The 24,805-nt window shown below is 43.2% G+C and overlaps 1 protein-coding gene across 3 annotated transcripts in view; it reads left to right on the forward strand.

The window, feature by feature from the left end:
- The window catches only part of LOC115155556 (tyrosine-protein phosphatase non-receptor type 4), a 113,568-nt gene that overhangs the window by 31,450 nt on the left and 57,313 nt on the right, over positions 1-24,805 (forward strand). For 2 of the 3 annotated variants that reach the window (XM_029702259.1, XM_029702260.1), the window contains exons 2-3: positions 2,902-3,056; positions 22,639-22,758. In XM_029702259.1, coding sequence (XP_029558119.1) covers positions 2,919-3,056; positions 22,639-22,758 — 258 coding nt within the window. In that variant the 5' untranslated portion in view covers positions 2,902-2,918. The remainder of the gene's footprint in view (positions 1-2,901; positions 3,057-22,638; positions 22,759-24,805) is intronic. The other variant, XM_029702262.1, reaches the window with a different exon arrangement.

Raw genomic sequence — 24,805 nt, forward strand, 5'->3', positions numbered from 1 at the left:
AGTCACTAATCTTTTTCCAAGTACTGTAGCCTGTCTCGTGTACTTGTGTACAATTCTCAGAACCTCCATATGACAGGCTAAAGACACCTCAGAGTAGAAGGACGAATGGACAATGTGCTCTTAATATGGGCGAGCTGGCTTACTTGTACCTCTTTGTGTGAGAGTTTACATTACCAGAATTACTAAGTACAGCAGGGTAGAAGGCTGTGTGTGTTCATGGAATAAGTACTGCTGTGACTCTGCACAGCACGCTGGAATTAGTCCCTGGGGTCCCCTGCTATGTCTCTGTTCAACTCAGCACTTCTGCACACACAGGCCATCTTATGCCGTTCATCATTGGCGAGGCCTGTGATGTTTTGTGATAACTCTTCAGAAAGGCACAGAAAGCCTTCCATATGGATCCATCAGGTTTAAACTGAGGGGGTGTGACCTCCACAGCTTAGGTTATGTAGCCGATCCCTAGAAGGGTGATGCTGTGACGACAGGGCTTTACCAACCAATGCAGTGTGTGTGTGTGTGTGTGTGTGTGTGTGTGTGTGTGTGTGTGAGGATTCAATCAGGGAGTTAACATGGAATTATGTTCTCCCCAGTCAGCATGTAGGTTTGTCTGTACTCCCCATTAATTGTCATTCTTGTCAGATGAAGCACTTGTTGCCCCTTCTGGATGTGCAAGTTTGTTAGCTGAGTGCTGACGTCAATAGTACTGTATTGTAGGGTTGGCCGTTATCCAGATTTAATTACCGTTCCTGTACCATACCGGGGTATACGTGTCATCGGCAGTGCACACAAAGGGCGTTATTTCTTTCCAAAGATAAAAATACATGCAAATAATGTAAACAAACGCTAACAAATTACTAGCGGATTCTAGATAAATATGAACAAGTGCAAGCGAACATACAGTACCAGTCAAAAGTTTGGACACACCTACTTATTCAAGGGTTTTTCTTTATTTTTACTATTTTCTACATTGTAGAATAGTAGTGAAGACATCAAAACTATGAAATAACACATATGGAATCATGTAGTAACCCAAAAAGTGTTAAACAAATCAAAATGTATTTTATATTTGAGATTCTTCAAAGTAGCCACCCTTTGCCTTGATGACAGCTTTTTACACTCTTGGCATTCTCTCAACCTGCTTCACCTGGAATGCTTTTCCAAAAGTCTTGAAGGAGTTCCCACATATGCTGTGCACTTGTTGGCTGCTTTTCTTTCACTCTGCGGTCCAACTCATCCCAAACCATCTCAATTGTGGAGGCCAGGTCATCTGACGCAGCATTCCATCACTCTCCTTCTTGGTCAAATAACCCTTTCACAGCCTGGAGGTGTTTTAGGTCATTGTCCTGTTGAGAAACAAATGATAGTCCCACTAAGCGCAAACCAGATGGGATGGCGTATCGCTGCAGAATGCTGTGGTAGCCATGCTGGTTTAGTGTGCCGTGAATTCTAAATAAATCAGTGTCACCAGCAAAGCACCTTCACAACTCCTCCTCCATGCTTCACGGTGGGAACCACACGTGGAGATCATCTGTTCACCTACGCTGTGTCTCACAAAGACATGGCGGTAGGAACCAATAAGGACAGATTTACAATGGTCTAATTTCCATTGCTCGTGTTTCTTGGCCCAAGAAAGTCTCTTTCTATTGGTGTCCTTTAGTAGTGGTTTCTTTGCAGCAATTCTACCATGAAGGCCTGATTCACGCAGTCTCCTCTGAACAGTTGATGTTGAGATGTGTCTGTTACTTGAACTCTGTGGCATTTATTTGGGCTGCAGTTTTCAAATGAACGTATCCTTTGCAGCAGAGGTAACTCTGGGTCTTCCTTTCCTGTGGCGGTCCTCATGAGAGCCAGTTTCATCATAGTGCTTGATGGTTTTTGCGACTGCACTTGAAGAAACTTTCAAAGTTGTTGAAATGTTCTTGGATTGACTGACCTTCATGTCTTAAAGTAATGATGGACTGTCGTTTCTCTTTGCTTATGTGAGCTGTTCTTGCCATAATATGAACTTGATCTTTTACCAAATAGGGCTATCTTCTGTATACCACCCCTACCTTGTCACAACACAACTGATTGGCTCAAATGCATTAAGAAGGTAAGAAATTCCACAAATTAACTTTTAACAAGGTACACCTGTTAATTTGGCTCCTGAGTGGCGCAGCGGTCTAAGGCACTGCATCTCAGTGCAAGAGGCGTCACTACAGTCCCTGGTTCAACTCCAGGCTGTATCACATCTGGCCGTGATTGGGAGTCTCATAGGGCGGCACATTGGCACATATTTTCTTAAAACTGCATTGTTGGTTAAGGGCTTGTAAGTAAGCATTTCACTGTAAGGTTGTATTTCACCTGTTGTATTCGGAGCATGTGACAAATAACATTTGATTTGATTCTGACCTACAGCTTTCTGCCCTTTAAAGGTCCAATGATGCTGTTTTTATCTCAATATCAAATCATTTCTGGGTAGCAATGTAAGTACCTTACTGTGATTTGTTTTCAATTAAAAGGGTCAAAATAAAAATAGCTTCTTAGCAAAGAACAATTTTATTGCATGAATTTTGCCAGGAGTGTCTGGAAGTGGCCTGAGTTGGGAGGGGAAAACTGAAAACTAGCTGCTATTGGCAGAGAGTTTTGGCATTTTCTTTCTTCTTGGTCTTTTAACTAATTTACTGCCTTGTGTTATTCCCACCTCAGTGTAGAAATACATATAAAACACAGAAAATCATGTTTTAGACTGCAATGGGCCTTTTAACTCCTGTAAATGTTTTATTTCCAGAAGAATATATTTCAGAACCGTCATTCTGTATGAGTGTTGCCAGAATGACTTGAAAAGATGTGACATATCATCTCTACATCGATCTGTCCATTGGCCAGGTTGTCACGGTCAGCTTCCTTTCTGTGTTGCAGACCCTGGTTGGACCGTAATGACCGCACGCTTCCAGTTGCCTGCTGGCAGATCTTACAATGTCCGGGCATCAGAGCTGGCACGCGACAGGCAGCACACTGAGGTGGGCTGCAACATTCTTCTCTTGGACAACACTGTCCAAGCCTTCAAAGTTAATGTAAGTATCACAACAAACTTTAGTATGTTTATGTACAGTCCCTTCAGAAAGTATTCACACCCCTTTACTTTTTCCACATTTTGTTGTGTTACAGCCTGAAGTTAGTGTCATTGGCCTACACACACAATACCCCGTAATGTCAAAGTGGAATTATAATAATAATCAATCAACTTTATTTATAAAGCTTTTCTTACAACAGCTGATGTCGCAAATTTGTTGTACAGAAACCCAGCCTAAAACCCCAAACAGCAAGCAATGCAGGTGTAGAAGCATGGTGGCTAGGAACAACTCCCCAGAAAGGCCAGAACCTAGGAAGAAACCTAGATAAGGACCTAGATGCTCTTATCCAGAAACTCAGCACTCTATTGTCCCTCTCATCACTCTGATATCAATGCAAATGAGAGCCCATGAGCTCATGTTGAGCAACAGTTATATAGGCTATGCAATTGTGGAAGAAAACAGAGTGATTGCCGCTGATAAAAATAAGAGGATCCCATCAGCTTTCTATAGGCTAGGCCTACTATATTTATTTCTCAACTTTCCTAATATTATGCACATTGCTTGTATTTACAACAGGAGTATAGCCTACCTGGCCGGCATGAAAATAAACCACGGGGAAAAGCGTCCTCCGTTCGCTATTTAAGTGCATAGATGACATGTATTTTTTTCCAGCTGACCCTGTTTTGAGACCGGTGCATGATTATGGTCCATTCTAAATCCAACAAATGTCACACATATATTATTTAGTATATGTAAAGACAAGATTAAATCAAGTAACGTCTGATGGGTGACGATATTAGCCTGTCACTTGTGAATTATATATTATCACTTGTGAATGATAAGCATAAGAAACAATGCCTTTTTTGTGACTTGTTCGAATCATAGTCGCACAACTCATGTAGCCTAGCCCATATGCCTATATGTTTTAATTTTATTTTAATTTTTTATTTATTTCACCTTTATTTAACCAGGTAGGCAAGTTGAGAACAAGTTCTCATTTACAATTGCGACCTGGCCAAGATAAAGCAAAGCAGTTCGACAACATACAACAACACAGAGTTACACATGGAGTAAAACAACATACAATCAATGATGCAGTAGAAAAAAAACAAGACTATATACAATGTGAGCAAATGATGTGAGATAAGGGAGGTAAAGGCAAAAAAAATGCCATGGTGGCAAAGTAAATTAAGTATAGCAAGAAAAACACTGGAATGGTAGATTTGTAGTTTGAAGAAAGTTCAAAGTTAAAATATAAATAATATGGTGCAAAGGAGCTAAATAAAATAAATAAATACAGTAGGGGAAGAGGTAGTAGTTTGGGCTAAATTATAGATGGGCTATGTACAGGTGCAGTGATCTGTGAGCTGCTCTGACAGCTGGTGCTTAAAGCTAGTGAGGGAGATAAGTGTTTCCATTTTCAGAGATTTTTGTAGTTCGTTCCAGTCATTGGCAGAAGAGAACTGGAAGGAGAGACGACCAAAGGAGGAGTTGGCTTTAGGGGTGACCAGAGAGATATACCTGCTGGAGCGCGTGCTACAGGTGGGTGCTGCTATGGTGACCAGTGAGCGGAGATAAGGGGGGACTTTACCTAGCAGGGTCTTGTAGATGACCTGGAGCCAATGTGTTTGGCGACGATTATGAAGCGAAGGCCAGCCAACGAGAGCGTACAGGTCGCAGTGGTGGGTAGTATATGGGGCTTTGGTGACAAAACGGATGGCACTGTGATAGACTGCATCCAGCTTGTTGAGTAGGGTATTGGAGGCTATTTTGTAAATGACATCGCCGAAGTCGAGGATTGGTAGGATGGTCAGTTTTACAAGGATATGTTTGGCAGCATGAGTGAAGGATGCTTTGTTGCGAAATAGGAAGCCAATTCAAGATTTCACTTTGGATTGGAGATGATTGATGTGAGTCTGGAAGGAGAGTTTACAGTCTAACCAGACACCTAGGTATTTGTAGTTGTCCACAAATTCTAAGTTAGAACCATCCAGAGAAGTTATGCTGGACGGGCGGGCAGGTGCAGGCAGCGATCGGTTGAAGAGCATGCATTTAGTTTTACTTGTGTTTAGGAGTAGTTGGAGACCACGGAAGGAGAGTTGAATGGCATTAAAGCTCGTCTGGAGGGTTGTTAACACAGTGTCCAAAGAAGGGCCAGAAGTATACAGAATGGTGTCGTCTGCGTAGAGGTGGATCAGAGATTCACCAGCAGCAAGAGCGACATCATTTATGTATACAGAGAAAAGAGTTGGCCCAAGAATTGAACCCTGTGGTACCCCCATAGAGACTGCCAGAGGTCCAGACAGTAGGCCCTCCGATTTGACACACTGAACTCTGTCAGAGAAGTAGTTGGTGAACCAGGCGACGCAATCGTTTGAGAAACCAAGGCTACTGAGTCTGCCGATGAGGATGTGGTGATTAACAGAGTCAAAAGCATTGGCCAGGTCAATGAATACGGCAGCACAGTATTGTTTCTTATCGATGGCGGTTACGATGTCGTTTAGGACCTTGAGCGTGGCTGAGGTGCACCCATGACCAGCTCTGAAACCAGATTGCATAGCGGAGAGGGTGCGGTGGGATTCGAAATAGTCGGTAATCTGTTTGTTGACTTGGCTTTCGAAGACCTTAGAAAGGCAGGGTAGGATGGATATAGGTCTGTAGCAATTTGGGTCAAGAGTGTCACCTCCTTTGAAGAGGGGGATGACAGCAGCTGCTTTCCAATCTATGGGAATCTCAGACGACACGAAAGAGAGGTTGAACAGGCTAGTAATAGGGGTTGCAATAATTTCGGCAGATAATTTTAGAAAGAAAGGGTCCAGATTGTCAAGCCCAGCTGATTTGTAGGGGTCCAGATTTTGCAGCTCTTTCAGAACATCAGCTGAATGAATTTGGGAGAAGGAGAAATGGGGAGGCTTGGGCGAGTAGCTGTGGGGGGTGCAGTGCTGTTGAATGCAGTAGGGGTAGTTAGGTGGAAAGCATGGCCAGCTGTAGAAAAATGCTTATTGAAATTCTCAATTATAGTGGGCTTATCGGTGGTGAGAGTTTCCTATCCTCAGTGCAGTGGGCAGTTGGGAGGAGGTGTTCTTATTCTCCATGGACTTTACAATGTCCCAGAACTTTTTAGAGTTGGAGTTGCACGAAGCAAATTTCTGTTTGAAAAAGCTTGCCTTGGCGTTTCTAACTGCCTGTGTGTATTGGTTTCTAACTTCCCTAAAAAGTTGCATATCAGGGGGCTGTTTGATGCTAATGTAGAACGCCACAGGATATTTTTGTGTTGGTTAAGGGCAGTCAGGTCTGGGGAGAACCAAGGGCTATATCTGTTCCTGGTTCTAAATTTCTTGAAAGGGGCATGCTTATTTAAGATGGAGAGGAAGGCATTTTTATCCTTCCAGGATACCAGGGCCAGGTCGATTAGAAAGGCTTGCTCGTTGAAATGTTTCAGGGAGCGTTTGACAGTGATGAGTGGAGGTCGTTTGACCGCTGACCCATTACGGGTGCAGGCAATGAGGCAGTGATCGCTGAGATCTTGGTTAAAAACAGCAGAGGTGTATTTAGAGGGCACGTTGGTTAGGATGATATCTATAAGGGTGCCAGTGTTTGCGGCTTTGGGGTTGTACCTGGTGGGTTCATTAATAATTTGTGTGAGATTGAGGGCATCAAGCTTGGATTGTAGAATGGCTGGGGTGTTAAGCATGTCCCAGTTTAGGTCACCTAGTAGCACGAGCTCTGAAGATAGATGGGGGGCAATCAGTTCACATATGGTGTCCAGAGCACAGCTAGGGGCCGAGGGGGGTCTATAGCAGGCGGCAACGGTGAGACTTGTTTTTGGAGAGGTGGATTTTTAAAAGTAGAAGTTCAAATTGTTTGGGTACAGACCTGGATAGCAGGACAGAACTCTGCAGGCTATTTCTGCAGTAGATTGCAACACCGCCCCCTTTGGTCATTCTATCTTGTCTGAAAACGTTGTAGTTAGGGATGAAGATTTCACAGTTTTTTGGTGGACTTCCTAAGCCAAGATTCAGACACAGCTAGGACATCCGGGTTGGCAGAGTGTGCTAAAGCAGTGAATAAAACAAACTTAGGGAGGAGGCTTCTAATGTTAACATGCATGAAACCAAGGTTATTACGGTTACAGAAGTCATCAAAAGAGAGCGCCTGGGGAGTAGGAGTGCAGCCAGGCACTGCAGGGCCTGGATTCACCTCTACATCCCCAGAGGAGCAGAGAAGAATAAGTATGAGGGTACGGCTAAAAGCTATAAGAATTGGTCGTCTGTGACGTCCAGAATAGAGTGAAAAAGGAGCAGGTTTCTGGGGGCGATAAAATAGCTTCACGGTATAATGTACAGACAAAGGTATGGTGGGATGTGAGTACAGAGGAGGTAAACCTAGGCATTTAGTGATTATGAGAGAGATATTGTCTCTAGAAACATCATTGAAACCAGAAGATGTCATAGCATGTGTGGGTGGAGGAACTGAGAGGTTGGATAAGGTATAATGAGCAGGGCTAGAGGCTCTACAGTGAAATAAGCCAATAAACACTAACCAGAACAGCAATGGACAATGCATATTGACATTAAGGAGAGGCATGCTTAGCCGAGTGATCAAAGGGTCCAGTGAGATTCAGACAGCTAGCTGAGCCATAGGTAGCAAGCTGGTGGAAGATGGAGGGAGGTCTGTTTTTAGCCACCTCGTGCGTTTCCGTCTGTGGGTTAGTGGGGTTCCGTGTGGAAGGGGGGACCTGTCCAAGTTGGCAAAATAGTTAGTTATAGTGGCCCAAGAAAAGTGTCCGATAGACCTATTCAGATCGCAGCCGAAAAGACAGGTAACGATTAGCCGGCCGCAGATGGGCGATCAGGTTACGTCGTGACGGAGGGGCCAGTTGGATAACTCCCTCGGGCAGATAACGTCGGTGGTCTAGTCGTGAAGACCCGATGGGGCTCCGCATCGGCAGTAAAACGTGTCAGGATAGGTGAGTTGTAGCCCAGGAGACACTTCAGCTGGCTAGCTCAGGAATAGCCCACGAGTGGCTGACGGAACTCTTCAGCTGGCTAGCTGGCTAGCTCCGTAATAATGTGTGTTAAATTCCGTGACCGACGTTGCCAATAGTCACTCAGGTAGCAGCTAGTTAGCTGCAAGATCCAGGTGTAAATGTCCAGAGCCTGCAGTAGAAATCGGGGAAAGGAGAGAGAATAGGTCCGATATGCTCTGGTCTGAGTCGCGCTGTACAAAAACTGGCGATAGCTTTTCGAGCTAATGGATAGCTGAGGACAGCTAACCGTGGCTAGCTGAACTTCAACGTTAGCCAGTGAAAATGGCTAACCTCTGGCTAGCTTCTGTTGTGGAAATTCAGATGAGGTAAATAATACTTTTTTTTTAAATTGGTGAGGCGGGTTGCAGGAGAGTGCTTTGAGGTTGAATATTTAGAATAAAAAATGTAAAAAGATAAGTGAAGAAAAAATATGTAAATATATATATACACAGGACACGACAGGACGTCTGAACTGCTACGCCATCTTGTATATATCAAGATATCAGGATAAGGTTGGTATCACAACTAAAGTTACCAAATAACTTAAAATGAAGCACATTAATCCGCTTTACAAAGGGTGTAGAGCCTAACTGGCATACAATAGCAGCGGGTAAGTTTCAAGTTTGGGGAAGTTCATTTTCACTATAGAAATTCACCTTTTTATAATCAAAACATTACATGCATAATTGCATTTGTGGTCACTTTTGATAATGGTGTTTTCCGCTAATGGAACATTCACGCTTATAGCCTACTACCGCATATGCGCATTGCTGTGCTTATAATGTGAAGAAATACCCTAATAGTTGATCAACATTTTAAGCTTAAAGTCTATTGCGTCAGCCACATTGCATAAAAAAGTATTTTTGATGCTAGTGGTTGTATTCATTTTGGATCTATCGCATCCCACAATTGTCCCAGACTATGTTTGTAATATTTATTTCTTGCACAGAATAGAATGAGTCAACTTTTGTACTGTGGGGGATAGTATATTGACATAGGTTAGTGCTTTTGAGCCTACTCATCTTGTTGGCTGACAAAGTAAATGTGGACAGTTCTTCTTCCAATATCTTCAATATGCACCTTGGAATTGGATAAGGACACGCGCAGTGTCTGTCTTAACTTGTAGCCTGTGAGAAAGACCGATAACGTGAGCCGCAAAAGGCATGGTTTCTTTTTTGGGTGCATTACGGCCACAAAGGTGATGCCGCTGTGAAATTCGAGGAATTATCAAGTACTTGTCAAATTGTGAATGAGGGACTATTGGAGTGTGTACAGCCTGCACAGAAAACAAAGTAGAGCTCATGCGTTTAAAGGAACTTTTTTCAAATCTTCATTAGAATCTCGTCATGCCACCTTACTATGTATTAAAAATCAAAACACAGCCCAAATTTGTAGAACAACTAAAGTTACATTAACAACAGAAAATTAAGCATATTGGCGTACCTATTTGTTTGTCGCTCAACACAGAATATCTGCATGTGTGCACTTTCTCAAATCATTTGGAGAATTTTTGTATATATTTTTTTTTTTAGCTTTGTTCAATTGTATTCTTCATACTATAAAATAATGCCACGGAATTATAAGCAAATCTTGTTTGCTAAATTAACTAGTGTAGTAACCCACAGCCATTTGTCATAGCCAGATCAGGACCCAATATAAGAACAACAAGAGAATTCTATTCTGTTCTTCTGAAATAGAATACATTTTCTTTATACCATTCTTATTTAGACCTGTCTAAAATAAATAATGAATTTATTGTGGTGGTGTAGGCTATATTACATGGATTTATTAGCCTACAAGCCATTTTAAAAAGTATATGTGTAGAAGCCATGAGAGGCTAAATGTGTTTTTGTTAATTAATGGTAAATTACCATGAGACCGACAGTTATTTGCTTGACAATCACCGGCTGACAATTTCGTGACCGCCACAGCCATAGTCTTGAGTCAATAAATATTCAACCCCTTTGTTATGGCAAGCCTAAATACGAGTACAAATTTGCTTAACTAGTCACATAATAAGTGGTGTTTAATGTGATTTTTTTTATGACTCCCTCATCTCTGTACCCCATACAATTATCTGTAAGGTTCTTCAGTTGAGCAGTAAATTTCAAACACAGATGCAACTACAAAGACCAGGGAGGTTTTCCAATGCCTCGCAAAGAAGGGCACCTATTGGTAGATGGGTAAAAAATAAATAAACAGACATTGAATATCCTTTTGAGCATAGTGAAGTTATTAATTACACTTTGGATGACGTATCACCCAGTCACTAAAAATATACAGGCGTTCTTCCTAGCTCTGTTGCCGGAGTGGAAGGAAACCACTCAGGGATTTCACTATGAGGCCAATGGTGACTTTAAAACAGAGTTTAATGGCTGTGATAGGACAACTGAGGATGGATCAACTAAATTGTAGTTACTCCACAATACTAATGTAATTGATAGAGTGAAAAGAAGTAAGCCTTTACAGAATAAAAATATACAAACATGCATCCTGTTTGGAATAAGGAACTAAAGTAATACTGCAAAAAAATGTGTCAAATGAACTTTGTCCTGAATACACAGTGTATTATTGTACAATCCAGGTGTGCAAAACTCTTAGAGATTTACCCAGAAAGACTCACTGCTGTAATTGCTGGCAAAGGTTATTTAACATGTATTGACTCAAGAGGGTTGAATACAATATTGTATTCCACTACATGGCCAAGTCCCAGAATAACTGTTGGAATCGGTTGGATTTACTGCAGCCCTATTGTTCAACACTGTCCTCTTTGGGTGGTAGATCTTTCAGGGCTATCTTTCTCCTATAAGATACCCAGACTGTAACACCACAACATGTTGCAAATCTAAGATGGAAATGTCCCCCATCCGTTCCTTCCGTCCTCTGCAGGGTGGTGGGGGTTGAGGCCTGGGCTGCAGCCCTAGCTCTTCTCACCGTGAAATGCCTGACATTCTTTCTCACATAGTAGCTTCCCTAAGGGCTGTCCATTCAAGTACATACTCGCTCACAGGCACGTCTTTCTAGCCACACACACACACACACACACACACACACACACACACACACACACACACACACACACACACACACACACTGGGTGCCAATTATGGATGAAAGAAATCAGTGTTCAGAGTAGGGATGGGTATCGTAACGGTATTACTACTCTTACCGATGCTTCTTATCCATCCTGAACTTTAACGGTATTACTACTCTTACCGATGCTTCTTTAACGGTATTACTACTCTTACCGATGCTGCTTATCCATCCGGTACTTTAACGGTATTACTACTCTTACCGATGCTGCATATCTATCCGGTACTTTAACGGTATTACTACTCTTACCGATGCTGCTTATCCATCCGGTACTTTAACGGTATTACTACTCTTACCGATGCTGCTTATCCCTCCGGTACTTTAACGGTATTACTACTCTTACCGATGCTGCTTATCCATCCGGTACTTTAACGGTATTACTACTCTTACCGATGCTGCTTATCCATCCGGTACTTTAACGGTATTACTACTCTTACCGATGCTGCTTATCCATCCTGTACTTTAACGGTATTACTACTCTTACCGATGCTGCTTATCCATCCGGTACTTTAATGGTATTACTACTCTTACCGATGCTGCTTATCCATCCGGTACTTTAACGGTATTACTACTCTTACCGATGCTGCTTATCCATCCGGTACTTTAACGGTATTACTACTCTTGCCGATGCTGCTTATCCATCCGGTACTTTAATGGTATTCCTATCGTTTTTTTTGTTTATTTTTTTTACGAGAAAAAAAACGAAACAATTTAAGATCATAATTTACGTTTGCTTTATTTTCTGAAATGTAAAATATATAAAATAAACAATTATTTACAGCAAAAGAAACAGCAATGTTTTGAACAAATCATAAATTATAGAATCTAATGTTGTGATGATGGAAATGTAAAACAAATTAAAACAATATTTTCCTGCAAAAGAAAAGACGGTGGTATTGAGCAACACGGGTGGGGAATGCATGTAGGCTGCAAAAGGACTAACAGTTCTTAGCAGTTCTTCTGGAGAAAGATCAACATATTTGCCTTCTCTGGCAGAAGTCGGGACCTCTCCTGGCTTATTGTGTTCCCTACAGTCGAAAATATCTTCTTGCTATTGGTGGAGGAGGCTTCCAGAATGTCTGAGATCTCCTCTGCTGCTATTCGCCAGTTTGCGATTTGTACACTGTCCTGGTGTGGAGGACTTTCTGTTTTACACTGTCCTGGTGTGTAGGACTTTCTGTTTTACACTGTCCTGGTGTGGAGGACTTTCTGTTTTACACTGCCCTGGTGTGGAGGACTTTCTGTTTTACACTGCCCTGGTGTGGAGGACCTTCTGTTTTACACTGCCCTGGTGTGGAGGACCTTCTGTTTTACACTGCCCTGGTGTGGAGGACCTTCTGTTTTACACTGCCCTGGTGTGGAGGACCTTCTGTTTTACACTGTCCTGGCTTGTGTAGTGCACTGTGACAGTGAGATAATGGTCCTGACAGAGGCTGGTCCACCCATCTGATGTGATGGTCAGCTTTGCCACGTCTTTCAGCTCAGTGATCACATTGACCTTTTCTACACCACACCAGGTAGGAATGAATGTGTCACTGAGGTAACTCCTGGAGGGAGGGTATATTTGGGTTGAGTGCCTTGCTCATCTCCCTACAGTAAAAAAAACGTTTTTTAATGTGTTAAATTATCATTATTGTATTGTGGAGTGATTCACATACAACCCTTTTATACTACTATATCCTGAAAATTAATCCAACTCAACATATACTGACAGACTGTTACCTAAAGCCCTTGGACTCCACTGTTGCAAAGGGGTGTAGGCCTTTCACTATGAAGTTGGTTAAGGCTAGGTGTCACTCATTCACCCTCTCCTCAGTCATCCTCCCACTAGCTGCCAGTGTGAAGGAGCTTTGGGCTGGTCTTTGGCTTGGACCAGCTGTATTAGAGGGAGGAGTGGGCTGGTTCATTGTAGCTGCAACTTTAACAAAAAAGTTGCAAAATCTTTAAATGGGTGATTACATTTCTGAACACACCCATAGCTAAACAATCAGCTGGCTAATGGTTCCTTTTGATGAGGAACTAGAGGTCGACCGATTAATCGGAATGGCCGATTAATTAGGGCTGATTTCAAGTTTTCATAACAATCGGTAATTGGTATTTTTGGACACCGATTTGCCGATTTTATTTATTTTTTGTATTTTTTATTTTTTATTTTATTATTATTTTTTTATATATATACTGCTCAAAAAAATAAAGGGAACACTTAAACAACACATCCTAGATCTGAATGAAAGAAATAATCTTATTAAATACTTTTTTCTTTACATAGTTGAATGTGCTGACAACAAAATCACACAAAAATAATCAATGGAAATCCAATTTATCAACCCATGGAAGTCTGGATTTGGAGTCGCACTCAAAATTAAAGTGGAAAACCACACTACAGGTTGATCCAACTTTGATGTAATGTCCTTAAAACAAGTCAAAATGAGGCTCAGTAGTGTGTGTGGCCTCCACGTGCCTGTATGACCTCCCTACAACGCCTGGGCATGCACCTGATGAGGTGGCGGATGGTCTCCTGAGGGATCTCCTCCCAGACCTGGACTAAAGCATCCGCCAACTCCTGGACAGTCTGTGGTGCAACGTGGCTTTGGTGGATGGAGCGAGACATGATGTCCCAGATGTGCTCAATTGGATTCAGGTCTGGGGAACGGGCGGGCAAGTCCATAGCATCAATGCCTTCCTCTTGCAGGAACTGCTGACACACTCCAGCCACATGAGGTCTAGCATTGTCTTGCATTAGGAGGAACCCAGGGCCAACCGCACCAGCATATGGTCTCACAAGGGGTCTGAGGATCTCATCTCGGTACCTAATGGCAGTCAGGCTACCTCTGGCGAGCACATGGAGGGCTGTGCGGCCCCCCAAAGAAATGCCACCCCACACCATGACTGACCCACCGCCAAACCGGTCATGCTGGAGGATGTTGCAGGCAGCAGAACGTTCTCCACGGCATCTCCAGACTCTGTCACGTCTGTCACATGTGCTCAGTGTGAACCTGCTTTCATCTGTGAAGGGCACAGGGCGCCAGTGGCGAATTTGCCAATCTTGGTGTTCTCTGGCAAATGCCAAACGTCCTGCACGGTGTTGGGCTGTAAGCACAACCCCCGCCTGTGGACGTCGGGCCCTCATACCACCCTTATGGAGTCTGTTTCTGACCGTTTGAGCAGACACATGCACATTTGTGGCCTGCTGGAGATCATTTTGCAGGGCTCTGGCAGTGCTTCTCCTGCTCCTCCTTGCACAAAGGCGGAGGTAGCGGTCCTGCTGCTGGGTTGTTGCCCTCCTACGGCCTCCTCCACGTCTCCTGATGTACTGGCCTGTCTCCTGGTAGCGCCTCCATGCTCTGGACACTACGCTGACAGACACAGCAAACCTTCTTGCCACAGCTCGCATTGATGTGCCATCCTGGATGAGCTGCACTACCTGAGCCACTTGTGTGGGTTGTAGACTCCGTCTCATGCTACCACTAGAGTGAAAGCACCGCCAGCATTCAAAAGTGACCAAAACATCAGCCAGAAAGCATAGGAACTGAGAAGTGGTCTGTGGTCCCCACCTGCAGAACCACTCCTTTATTGGGGGTGTCTTGCTAATTGCCTATAATTTCCACCTGTTGTCTATTCCATTTGCACAACATCATGTGAAATGTATTGTCAATCAGTGTTGCTTCCTAAGTGGACAGTTTGATTTCACAGAAGTGTGATTGACTTGGAGTTACATTGTGTTGTTTAAGTGTTCCCTTAATTATTTTGAGCAGTGTCTATATTTTTGCACCTTTATTTAACTAGGAAAGTCAGTTAAGAACACATTCTTATTTTCAATGACGGCCTAGGAACGGTGGGTTAACTGCCTTGTTCAGGGGCAGAACGACAGATTTTTACCTTGTCAGCTCGGGGATTCAATCTTGCAACCTTACGGTTAACTAGTCCAACGCTCTAACCACCTGCTTTACATTGCGCTCCACGAGGAGCCTGCCTGTTGCGCGAATGCAGTAAGAAGCCAAGGTAAGTTGCTAGCTAGCATTAAACTTATCTTATAAAAAACAATCAATCAATCATAATCACTAGTTAACTACACATGGTTGATGATATTACTAGTTTATCTAGCCTGTCCTGTGTTACATATAATCAATGCGGTGCGCATTCGCGAAAAAGGACTGTCGTTGCTCCAACGTGTACCTAACCATAAACATCAGTCTTTCTTAAAACCAATACACAAGTATATATTTTTAAACCTGCATATTTAGTTAATATTGCCTGCTAACATTAATTTCTTTTAACTAGGGAAAATGTGTCACCTCTTGCAACAGAGTCAGGGTATATGTAGTGTGAAGACTATTTCTTCCTAACAAAGACAGCCAACTTCGCCAAACGGGGGATGATTTAACAAAAGCGCATTTGCAAAAAAGCACAATCGTTGCACGACTGTACCTAACCATAAACATCAATGCCTTTCTTAAAATCAATACACAGAAGTATATATTTTTAAACCTGTATATTTAGCTAAAAGAAATCCAGGTTAGCAGGCAATATTAACCAGGTGAAATTGTGTCAGTTCTCTTGCGTTCATTGCACGCAGAGTCAGGGTATATGCAACAGTTTGGGCCGCCTGGCTCATTGCGAACTAATTTGCAAGAATTTTACGTAATTATGACAAAACATTGAAGGTTGTGCAATGTAACAGGAATATTTAGACTTAGGGATGCCACCCGTAACATAAAAAATACGGAACGGTTCCGTATTTCACTGAAAGAGATGATCGTTTCCGGATTTGACCAAATAATGACCTAAGGCTCGTATTTCTGTGTGTTTATTATATTATAATTAAGTCTATGATTTGATAGAGCAGTCTGACTGAGCGGTAGTAGGCACCAGCAGGCTCGTAAGCATTCATTCAAACAGCACTTTTGTGCTGGAGCGAGATAGACAGAAGATGGACAGAAGTTACACTGGCAACACTAAAGTGCCTATAAGAACATCCAATAGTCAAAGGTATATGAAATACAAATCGTATAGAGAGAAATAGTCCTATAATTCCTACAATAACTACAACCTAAAACTTCTTACCTGGGAATATTGAAGACTCATGTTAAAAAGGAACCACCAGCTTTCATATGTTCCATGTTCTGAGCAAGGAACTTAAACGTTAGCTTTTTTACATTGCACATATTGCACTTTTACTTTCTTCTCCAACACTTTGTTTTTGCATTATTTAAACCAAATTGAACATGTTTCATTATTTATTTGAGGCTAAATTGATTTTATTGATGTATTATATTAAGTTAAAATAAGTGTTCATTTTAGTATTGTTGTAATTGTCATTATTACAAATAAAGAAAAAGAATCGGGCAATTAATCGGTAGCGGTTTTTTTGGTCCTCCAATAATCGGTATCGGCGGTGAAAAATCATAATCGGTCGACCTCTATCAGGAACCCATGTTCTCATAATTGAGTTAACTCCGTGTGTGGGCTCTAGGCTGCTAGCATACATACCTAACGTAGATCAGACTCCGTGTGTGGGCTCTAGGCTGCTAGCATACATACCTAACGTAGATCAGCCAACGACTGATGAACTACGAGCTAGGCAGACCAAAACTGTGCATTTCTCTGCCTGTACATGATGCACTTTCGATAGATGTTAGGGCAGAAACACAAGCAATCTGTCCAAACAAGCAAAAGTCTTGTTGCATTGTGGCTACGAGCATTGTCAGCATCGACTCTGGTGAAGTGTATCCACACTTTTGTATGTTTAGTTCTCTGCCATCGTTACTAATTAAGAGCAGGGTCTTTGTGTGTGCGACAGGCTCCGCGCCAGAGCGATCTCTTCTGGATTGGGAATAGTGAAAATGCATCATAGACGAATGTCTTAATCTTATTGCAAATTAGAAACGGTTGGTGAGATGATAAAATGTACAGGATAACGTTTATGTAGCATTAATAAATAGAAAATGTATTTTCTTAATTTCTCCAGTTCCGAAAGCAGAACCGATAACGTCGGAGCTTACTGATACTACAGTCTTTTATAATTTAGCCCCGGGGCCCATTTAATACCTGGTTTCGGGACCCATCCCTAGTTCAGTGTCTTTATTGCGACACCAGTGTCTTCCCTCCTGATGGGGTGCAGTCACTGCTTCTGCCAGGTTATTTGATCATGAGGCAGCCAGCCAGTCACAGAATGTTCGCCACAGGACATTTGTTTTTTCTCCATGTTGTCATTGTTCCGAAAGAGGAAAGCCTTCCTCCGAGAAGCATATTGAGCGTGTTCAGATATAATAATAATAATAATAATAATAATAATAATAATAATAATTTTAATAATAATAATAATAATAATAATTTTTATTTAACTAAGCAAGTCAGATAAGAACAAATTCTTATCTACAATGATGGCCTACCGGGGAACAGTGGGTTAATTGCCTTGTTCAGGGGCAGAATGACAGATTTTTACCAAGTCAGCTCGGGGATTCGATCCAGCAACCTTACGGTTACTGGCCCAACGCTCTGATCACTAGGCTACCTGCCACCCCAAATGGCCACACAATCATATTAAATGTCAGGAGGAATATAAAAGCGCTTGCACAAACCCCCCTCCCCATGTTATTTTTATTATATAATGTGGGAATATGTGAATTCCATTATTATGTAACTTCTCTGAGTTAATGTTTTTCTGGTTGATACTATAGATATACTCCATCTGTTGCCGCGGTAGCCCGGCTATAAAAGGAGCTTGTGACACTGGTCTTGGCTCAGCAGCTAAATTAATAAAGCTCAACTTTCCTTCGATTTCCTTCCTCAGTTCCGCATTGATTTGTACTCTGCAGTTCCTGGAAAGCCATCCGTCCCTGGCATAACAAGAGTTGGATTGATCAGACTTGTCCAAGCCTTGTCGTGACCTACATTCCCTGACTGAACAGTTCCTCTGAATGTGAAGGGAAACTGAGAAGACAAGATGGAGTGATGAGAAAGTAGGAAGGGAGGAGTGAGGATGATGAACAGGACAGTAAGAAATAACCTGAGTGATTGTTGGTGTCAAAGATGGGTCACTAAATATTGTCACTAAACAACTAACATCTGTTCAATTACTTGAATTCCATGTAGTATCAACTCAAGAACTGTGTGGGACGCTGGAAGGGAGTTTTCATTAAGCAAATATTCAACCTAGTTCAGCTCAGAAACATGGTAATTAACTACAATGACCATAATCCATTGCGCCTGTTTTTTCCAGCTCAGGCAGAGATGGATACACTTTTATGCCTGCTACATTAGGTTAGATGCACACAGACTACAGCCTGAATGAGAGAGGAATGTGCACATCACAGCAACAAGAGCCTCTCTCTTAGAGACAGTTTGTTTAAGTATGCCTCATCTTCTTTGAAGAACTAGTAAAATGATTTACTCAGGCAGCTCAGCAGCTAACCTAGCAAACTAAATAGGATGATAAACAACAGTACAATATGGGGAGTATCGAGATAATGTTGGCTGGCTGCTACTGTCTGAGTAGAGATGATGACTTTAAGGAATGAAAAATAATAAAGCCGTCAAATAAAAACTAAGTAATATACACAACTGAAATGTTTTATTTCGTAGCAATTTCCTATTTTTCTATTGATATTTACCCAATGTGGACCTGACAGAGACAGTAGAATATGTTCAATGATAACTGCTTTTGGCTATGGAATTTCCATAAAAAATCTCCTTCTCACTCTCCATGCCTGCCTCATCCTCTCTCTCCCTCCCTGCCTCCTCCTTCTCTCCATGCCTGCCTCATCCTCTCTCTCCATGCCTGCCTCATCCTCTCTCTCCCTCCCTGCCTCCTCCTCGCTCTCCATGCCTGCCTCATCCTTGCTCTCCATGCCTGCCTCCTCCTTCTCTCCATGCCTGCCTCCTCCTTCTCTCCATGCCTGCCTCATCCTCTCTCTCCATGCCTGCCTCATCCTCGCTCTCCATGCCTGCCTCATCCTCGCTCTCCATGCCTGCCTCATCCTCGCTCTCCATGCCTGCCTCCTCCTCGCTCTCCATGCCTGCCGCCTCCTCTCTCTCCATGCCTGCCGCCTCCTCACTCTCCATGCCTGCCTCCTCCTCACTCTCCATGCCTGCCTGCCTCCTCACTCTCCATGCCTGCCGCCTCCTCACTCTCCATGCCTGCCTCCTCCTCACTCTCCATGCCTGCCTCCTCCTCACTCTCCATGCCTGCCTCCTCCTCACTCTCCATGCCTGCCTCCTCCTCACTCTCCATGCCTGCCTCCTCCTCACTCTCCATGCCTGTCTCATCCTCTTTCTCCCTCCCTGCCTTCTCCTCTCTCTCCCTCCCTGCCTCATCCTCTCCCTCCCTCCCTCCCTGCCTCCTCCTTTGCCTGCCTACCTCCTTCTCGCCTTCTTTCCCTGCCTGCCTCCTTCTCTTACTGCCTTCCTCCTCCTCACTCTCCCTCCCTCCCTGCCTGCCTGCCTCCTTTTCTCTTTCTCTCCCTCCCTCCCTGTCTATCTGTCTTCTACTGCTCCTGAACAAGCTGTCTCATGTCACTCTACATTTCCCTCATTCCTCCAAGCTCAGGCTCTAGCAGTGCCCGAAGCCTCCTTTTCAGAGACTTTACCAGACATCCATCTAGCTCTCCCTTTCTTATGATTGCAACCATGTTCAGTATGTTTACATGTAAATACTAGATTTCTCATACATATAGACTTGCGTGCATTGACACCACATCTACTTTAGAGATATAGTTTCCATTCAGACCCCAGGCTTGTATTCACCTAACATTCTTCCCCTCCCTCACTAGTCCAGTCCTCACAAGAGTAGCAAAGAAAAAGACAGATCTCAGACTAGCCAATAAAACGAAAATATTAAGATGGGCAAAAGAACACACACTGGACACACGAAGATTGGAAAAAGTGTTATGGACAGACAAATTAAAATTTGAGGTGTTCGGATCACAAAGAAGAACATTCGCGAGACGCAGAAAACATGAAGATGCTGTAGGAGTGCTTGACGCCATCTCAAGCATGGTGGAGGCAAACTGATGGTCTGGGGGTGCTTTGGTGGTGGTAAGGATTTGTACAGGGTTAAAGGGATCTTGAAGAAGGAAGACTCACTCCATTTTGCAACGCCATACCTTGTGGACGGCACTTAATTGGAGACAATTTCCTCCTACAACAGGACAATGACCTAAAGCACAGCTCCAAACTATGCAATAACTATTTAGGGAAGAAGCAGTCAGCTGGTATTCTGTCTATAATGGAGAGGCCAGCAAAGTCACCGGATCTCAACCCTACTGAGCTGTTGTGGGAGCAGCTTGACCAGTATGGTACATAAGAAGTGCCCATCAAGCCAATCTAACTTGGGGGAAGTTCTTCAGGAAGCATGGGCTGATATCTCTTCAGATTACCTCAACAAATTCACAACTAGAATGACAAAGGTCTGCAAATGGAGGGTTCTTTGACGAAAGCAAAGTTTGAAGGACAGTTACTTCAATTAAAAATGTATAACACAGCCTTCCCTGTGGCTCAGTTGGTAGAGCATGGTGTTTGCAACGCCAGGGTTGTGGGTTCGATTACCACGGGGGGCCAGTACGGGAAGAAAAAAAAATTATGAAATGTATGTATGCATTCACTACTGTAAGTCGCTCTGGATAAGAGCATCTACTAAATGACTCAAATGTAAATGTAAATCTCAGGTGCTGGCTCACAGATAGTGGTGGGAGTATTGATAAAGATCAGCACAAAGACTGGTTATATGGCAGTGTGTGCCGAGTCGTCAATCATCCACTCAGTCTCTGTCTCCCAGTCTTCAGTGAGGATCTCAGAATGGGCCCATTGCCATTGTCCTCCACAGATAACTGAAGTATCTTTCAAGACCTGTGTTAATCTAACTTTCCCATTTATTATCCAAACCTCAAAGAGAATATGTCAGCCCAGTTTAAATAGTTACTGCCTATGTCAAATCAATTTTTTTGGTCACATACACATATTTAGCAGTTGTTATTGGGAATGTAGCAAAATGCTTGTATGTGGCATCGATATGAGTCAAACATGAATTCTAGTGTCAAAATTGACTATAAGGTGTAAATAGGATAATGTTGGTCATAAAGTCACTCGTCTAAAATTGAGTTTGGAACACCCTTGCATCACAACGGGTAATTGAAGGTTGGGTTTTGATTTAATGATGTCCATTTGTCCACTGACATGGAGTGCTGCGGTGATTGCTCTCTATCCAATAGCATAGACCTGCCCAGCGGCTCCGACTTTGTTCAAATAAGACAACACGTCATACATTGTTTCACTTGAGAAGTACTCCACCAAACACCTTAGTTAGATATAGAATTACGCAACTAAAACATCCTTGGGAAAAACATAGATTAGAATCACTGGCCACTTTTAGAAATGGATCACTAGTCACTTTAATAATGTGTCCGTTTCTAGCGTTACTCATCTCATATGTATAAACTGCACTCCACACTATTCTACGGTATCTTAGTCACTTTTAAATTGTGTTTACATTTTGCATCATCCATTGCATATGTATATACTGTATTGTGTTCTATACTACACCACTGACTGTTAAACAGCCATCTCCAGCACATCAGAGGCTGCTGCCTATAGACATAGATTAGGAATCACTGGCCACTAAGGAAATGGATCACTAGCCACTTTTAATAATGTCTCTGTATCTTGCGTTACTCATCTCATATGTATTAACTGTACTCTATACTATTCTACAGTATCTTAGTCACTTTAATTGTGTGTAAATATTGCGTCACGCATCTATGTATATACTGTATTCTATACTATGCCACTATCTTAGTCCAATGCCGCTCTGACATGTATGTGTATATATATATTCTTAATCCATTCCTTACTTAGATTTTCGTGTGTTTTGGGTATATGTTGTGAAACTGTTAGATATTGCTGCACTGTCGGAGCTAGAAGCACAAGCATTTCACTACACCCGTAATAACATCTGCCAAACATGTGTATGTGACCAATAAAAATCTGATTTGATTTGGTGTCATCTAATTGAGGATTGAGGCTAAACACAGTGTACGCAGGGAGAGGCTGTCTTTCCCCACTCTGTCAGCGCATGTTTGACAGTCAGCAGCCTAGAGCTGCCAGTCTGCTCCCTGTGGCTTAGAACTGGCCTGGGGCTGTGACATGGACTTACCTCTGTGGAGCTCCGTGTCAACACCATCACCATCCCCTTACTGGCACAGCACTGCTGTGTGTCACATGGGAGGCATGGGGGGAGGGGCAGAAGGGAGACAAGTGGTTGTCACTGTCCCTGGTGTGACTAAGCTATGGGAGACGGAAAGTGATAGGTAGCAGCTACTCAGACCTGGCTGCCATGGAGACTTGAGGCATGGGGAGTTTGCTAGGGGAGACACAAATAATTTGTTATTTTCTCGCTCCCTCTTTCTCACCCCCCGCCCCTTTCCCCATCTCTCCCTTTCTACCCCCCTCCCCCTCTCTCTACAGAAGCACAACCAGGGTCAGGTCTTACTGGAGGAAGTGTTTAAACACCTGGAGCTGACAGAGAGGGATTACTTCGGCCTGCATCTGGCCGACGACTCCTCCGACAGCCCGGTAGGTGCCAAGGTCAGACTCTTGATGGCAAAACACCTTTTTACACTTCAGTCAACACTGTCTCGTTCACTACTGTCCGTCTCCATCAAGTCTTTCACTTGAGGACAGCCTTTTCCTGCTCTCACCTAAATGTAACTCTCTGTGGTGAATTTAGTCTTCAGACAAGTGTGTTGCTGTGAGAAATGGAGGGGGATGGAGAGGGATAAGATGGGGAGTTATTGTTCTACATAACCCATTGTACAATCTGTTAGCCTAAGTCATGTTGGAAGCTTGTATGTTAATGGGACATTGCCTGCCACTACACACTATACTACAATACAGCTGATGGTCGCCTCGCTTCGAGTCCTAAGGAAACTATGCACTATTTTGTTTTTTCATGTATTAATTCTTACATTGTCACCCCAGAAAATCTCAAGTGTTATTACATACAGCCAGGAAGAACTATTGGATATAAGCGCGACGTCAACTTACCAACATTACGACCAGGAAAATGACTTTCCTGAAGTGGATCCTTTGTTCGGACCACCACCCAGGACAGTGGATCTAATCCCAGAGGCCAACCCAAAACAACGCTGCCGAAGGAAGAGGCAGACGGAGCGGCCTTCTGGTCAGGCTCCGTAGGCGTGCACAACGCCCACCGCTTCAGAGTGAACTACTCACCAATATCCAGTCTTTTGACAACGAGGTAGACAAAATTAGAGCAAGGGTTCCCTTCCAGAGAGACATCAGAGATTGTAACAGTCTCTGTTTCACGGAAACGTCTTTCTCGGGATACGTTGTCAGAGTCGATTCAGCCACCAGGCTTCTTCATGCGTCGTGCCGACAGAGATAAATACCTCTCTGGGAAGAAGGGCGGGGGTGTATGCTTCATGATTAACGACCCATGGTGTAATCATAACAACATGCAGGATCTCAAGTCCTTCTGCTCACCCAACCTAGAATTCCTTACAATCAAAAGCCGGCCATGTTATCTCCCAAGAGAATTCTCGTCAGTTATCGATACAGCTGTGTACATTCCCCCTCAAGCAGACACCACGGCGGCCCTCAAGGAACTTCACTGGACTCTATGTAAACTGGAAACCATATATCCTGAGGCTGCATTTATTGTAGCTGGGGATTTTAATGCGCATCTGAGAACAAGGCTACCTAAATGCAACCAGCATATTGATTGCAGCACTCGCGCAAGCAATATACTCGATCACTGCTACTCTAACTTCCGTGATGCATACATGGCCCTCCCTCGCCCTCCCTTCGGCAAATCTGACCACGACTCCATCTTGCTCCTACCGTCTTATAGGCAGAAACTCAAACATGATGTACCGGTGACTAGAACCATTCAACGCTGGTCTGACCAATCGGAATCCACACTTCAAGATTGTTTTGACCACGCGGACTGGGAAATGTTCCGGGCAGCCTCAGAGAATAACATTGATCTATACGCTGACTCAGTGAGTGAGTTTGTAAGGAAGTGCATTAGAGATGTTGTACCCAATGTGACTATTAAAACCTACCCTAACCAGAAATCGTGGATGGATGGCGGCATTCGCACAAAATTGAAAGTGCGAACCATCGTTTAACCATGGAAAGAGGACTGGGAATATGGCCGAAAAATAAGCAGTGTAGTTATTCCCTCCGCAAGGCAATCAAACAAGCGAAATGTCGGTATAGGGACAAAGTGGAGTCGCAATTCAACAGCTCAGACACGAGACGTATGTGGCAGGGTCTACAGACAATCACGGACTACAAAAATAAAACTAGCCACGTCACAGACACCGTCTCACTTCCAGACAAACTAAACACCTTTGCCCGCTTTGAGAATAATACAGTGCCACTGTCGCGGTCCGCTAACAAGGGCTGCGGCCTCTCCTTCTCCGTGGCCGACGTAAGACATTTTAAACGCCGTTTAAACGCCAAATTCAAACAACAGAAATCTCATAATTAATAGTATTATACATCATTTTAAAGATAAACTTCTTATTAATCCAACCACGGTGTCCGATTTCAAAAAGGCTTTACGGTGAAAGCATACCATGCGATTATGTTAGGTCAGCACCTAGTC

The sequence above is a fragment of the Salmo trutta genome, chromosome 20 (genome assembly GCF_901001165.1).
Source record: "Salmo trutta chromosome 20, fSalTru1.1, whole genome shotgun sequence".
Classification (NCBI taxonomy): domain Eukaryota; kingdom Metazoa; phylum Chordata; class Actinopteri; order Salmoniformes; family Salmonidae; genus Salmo; species Salmo trutta.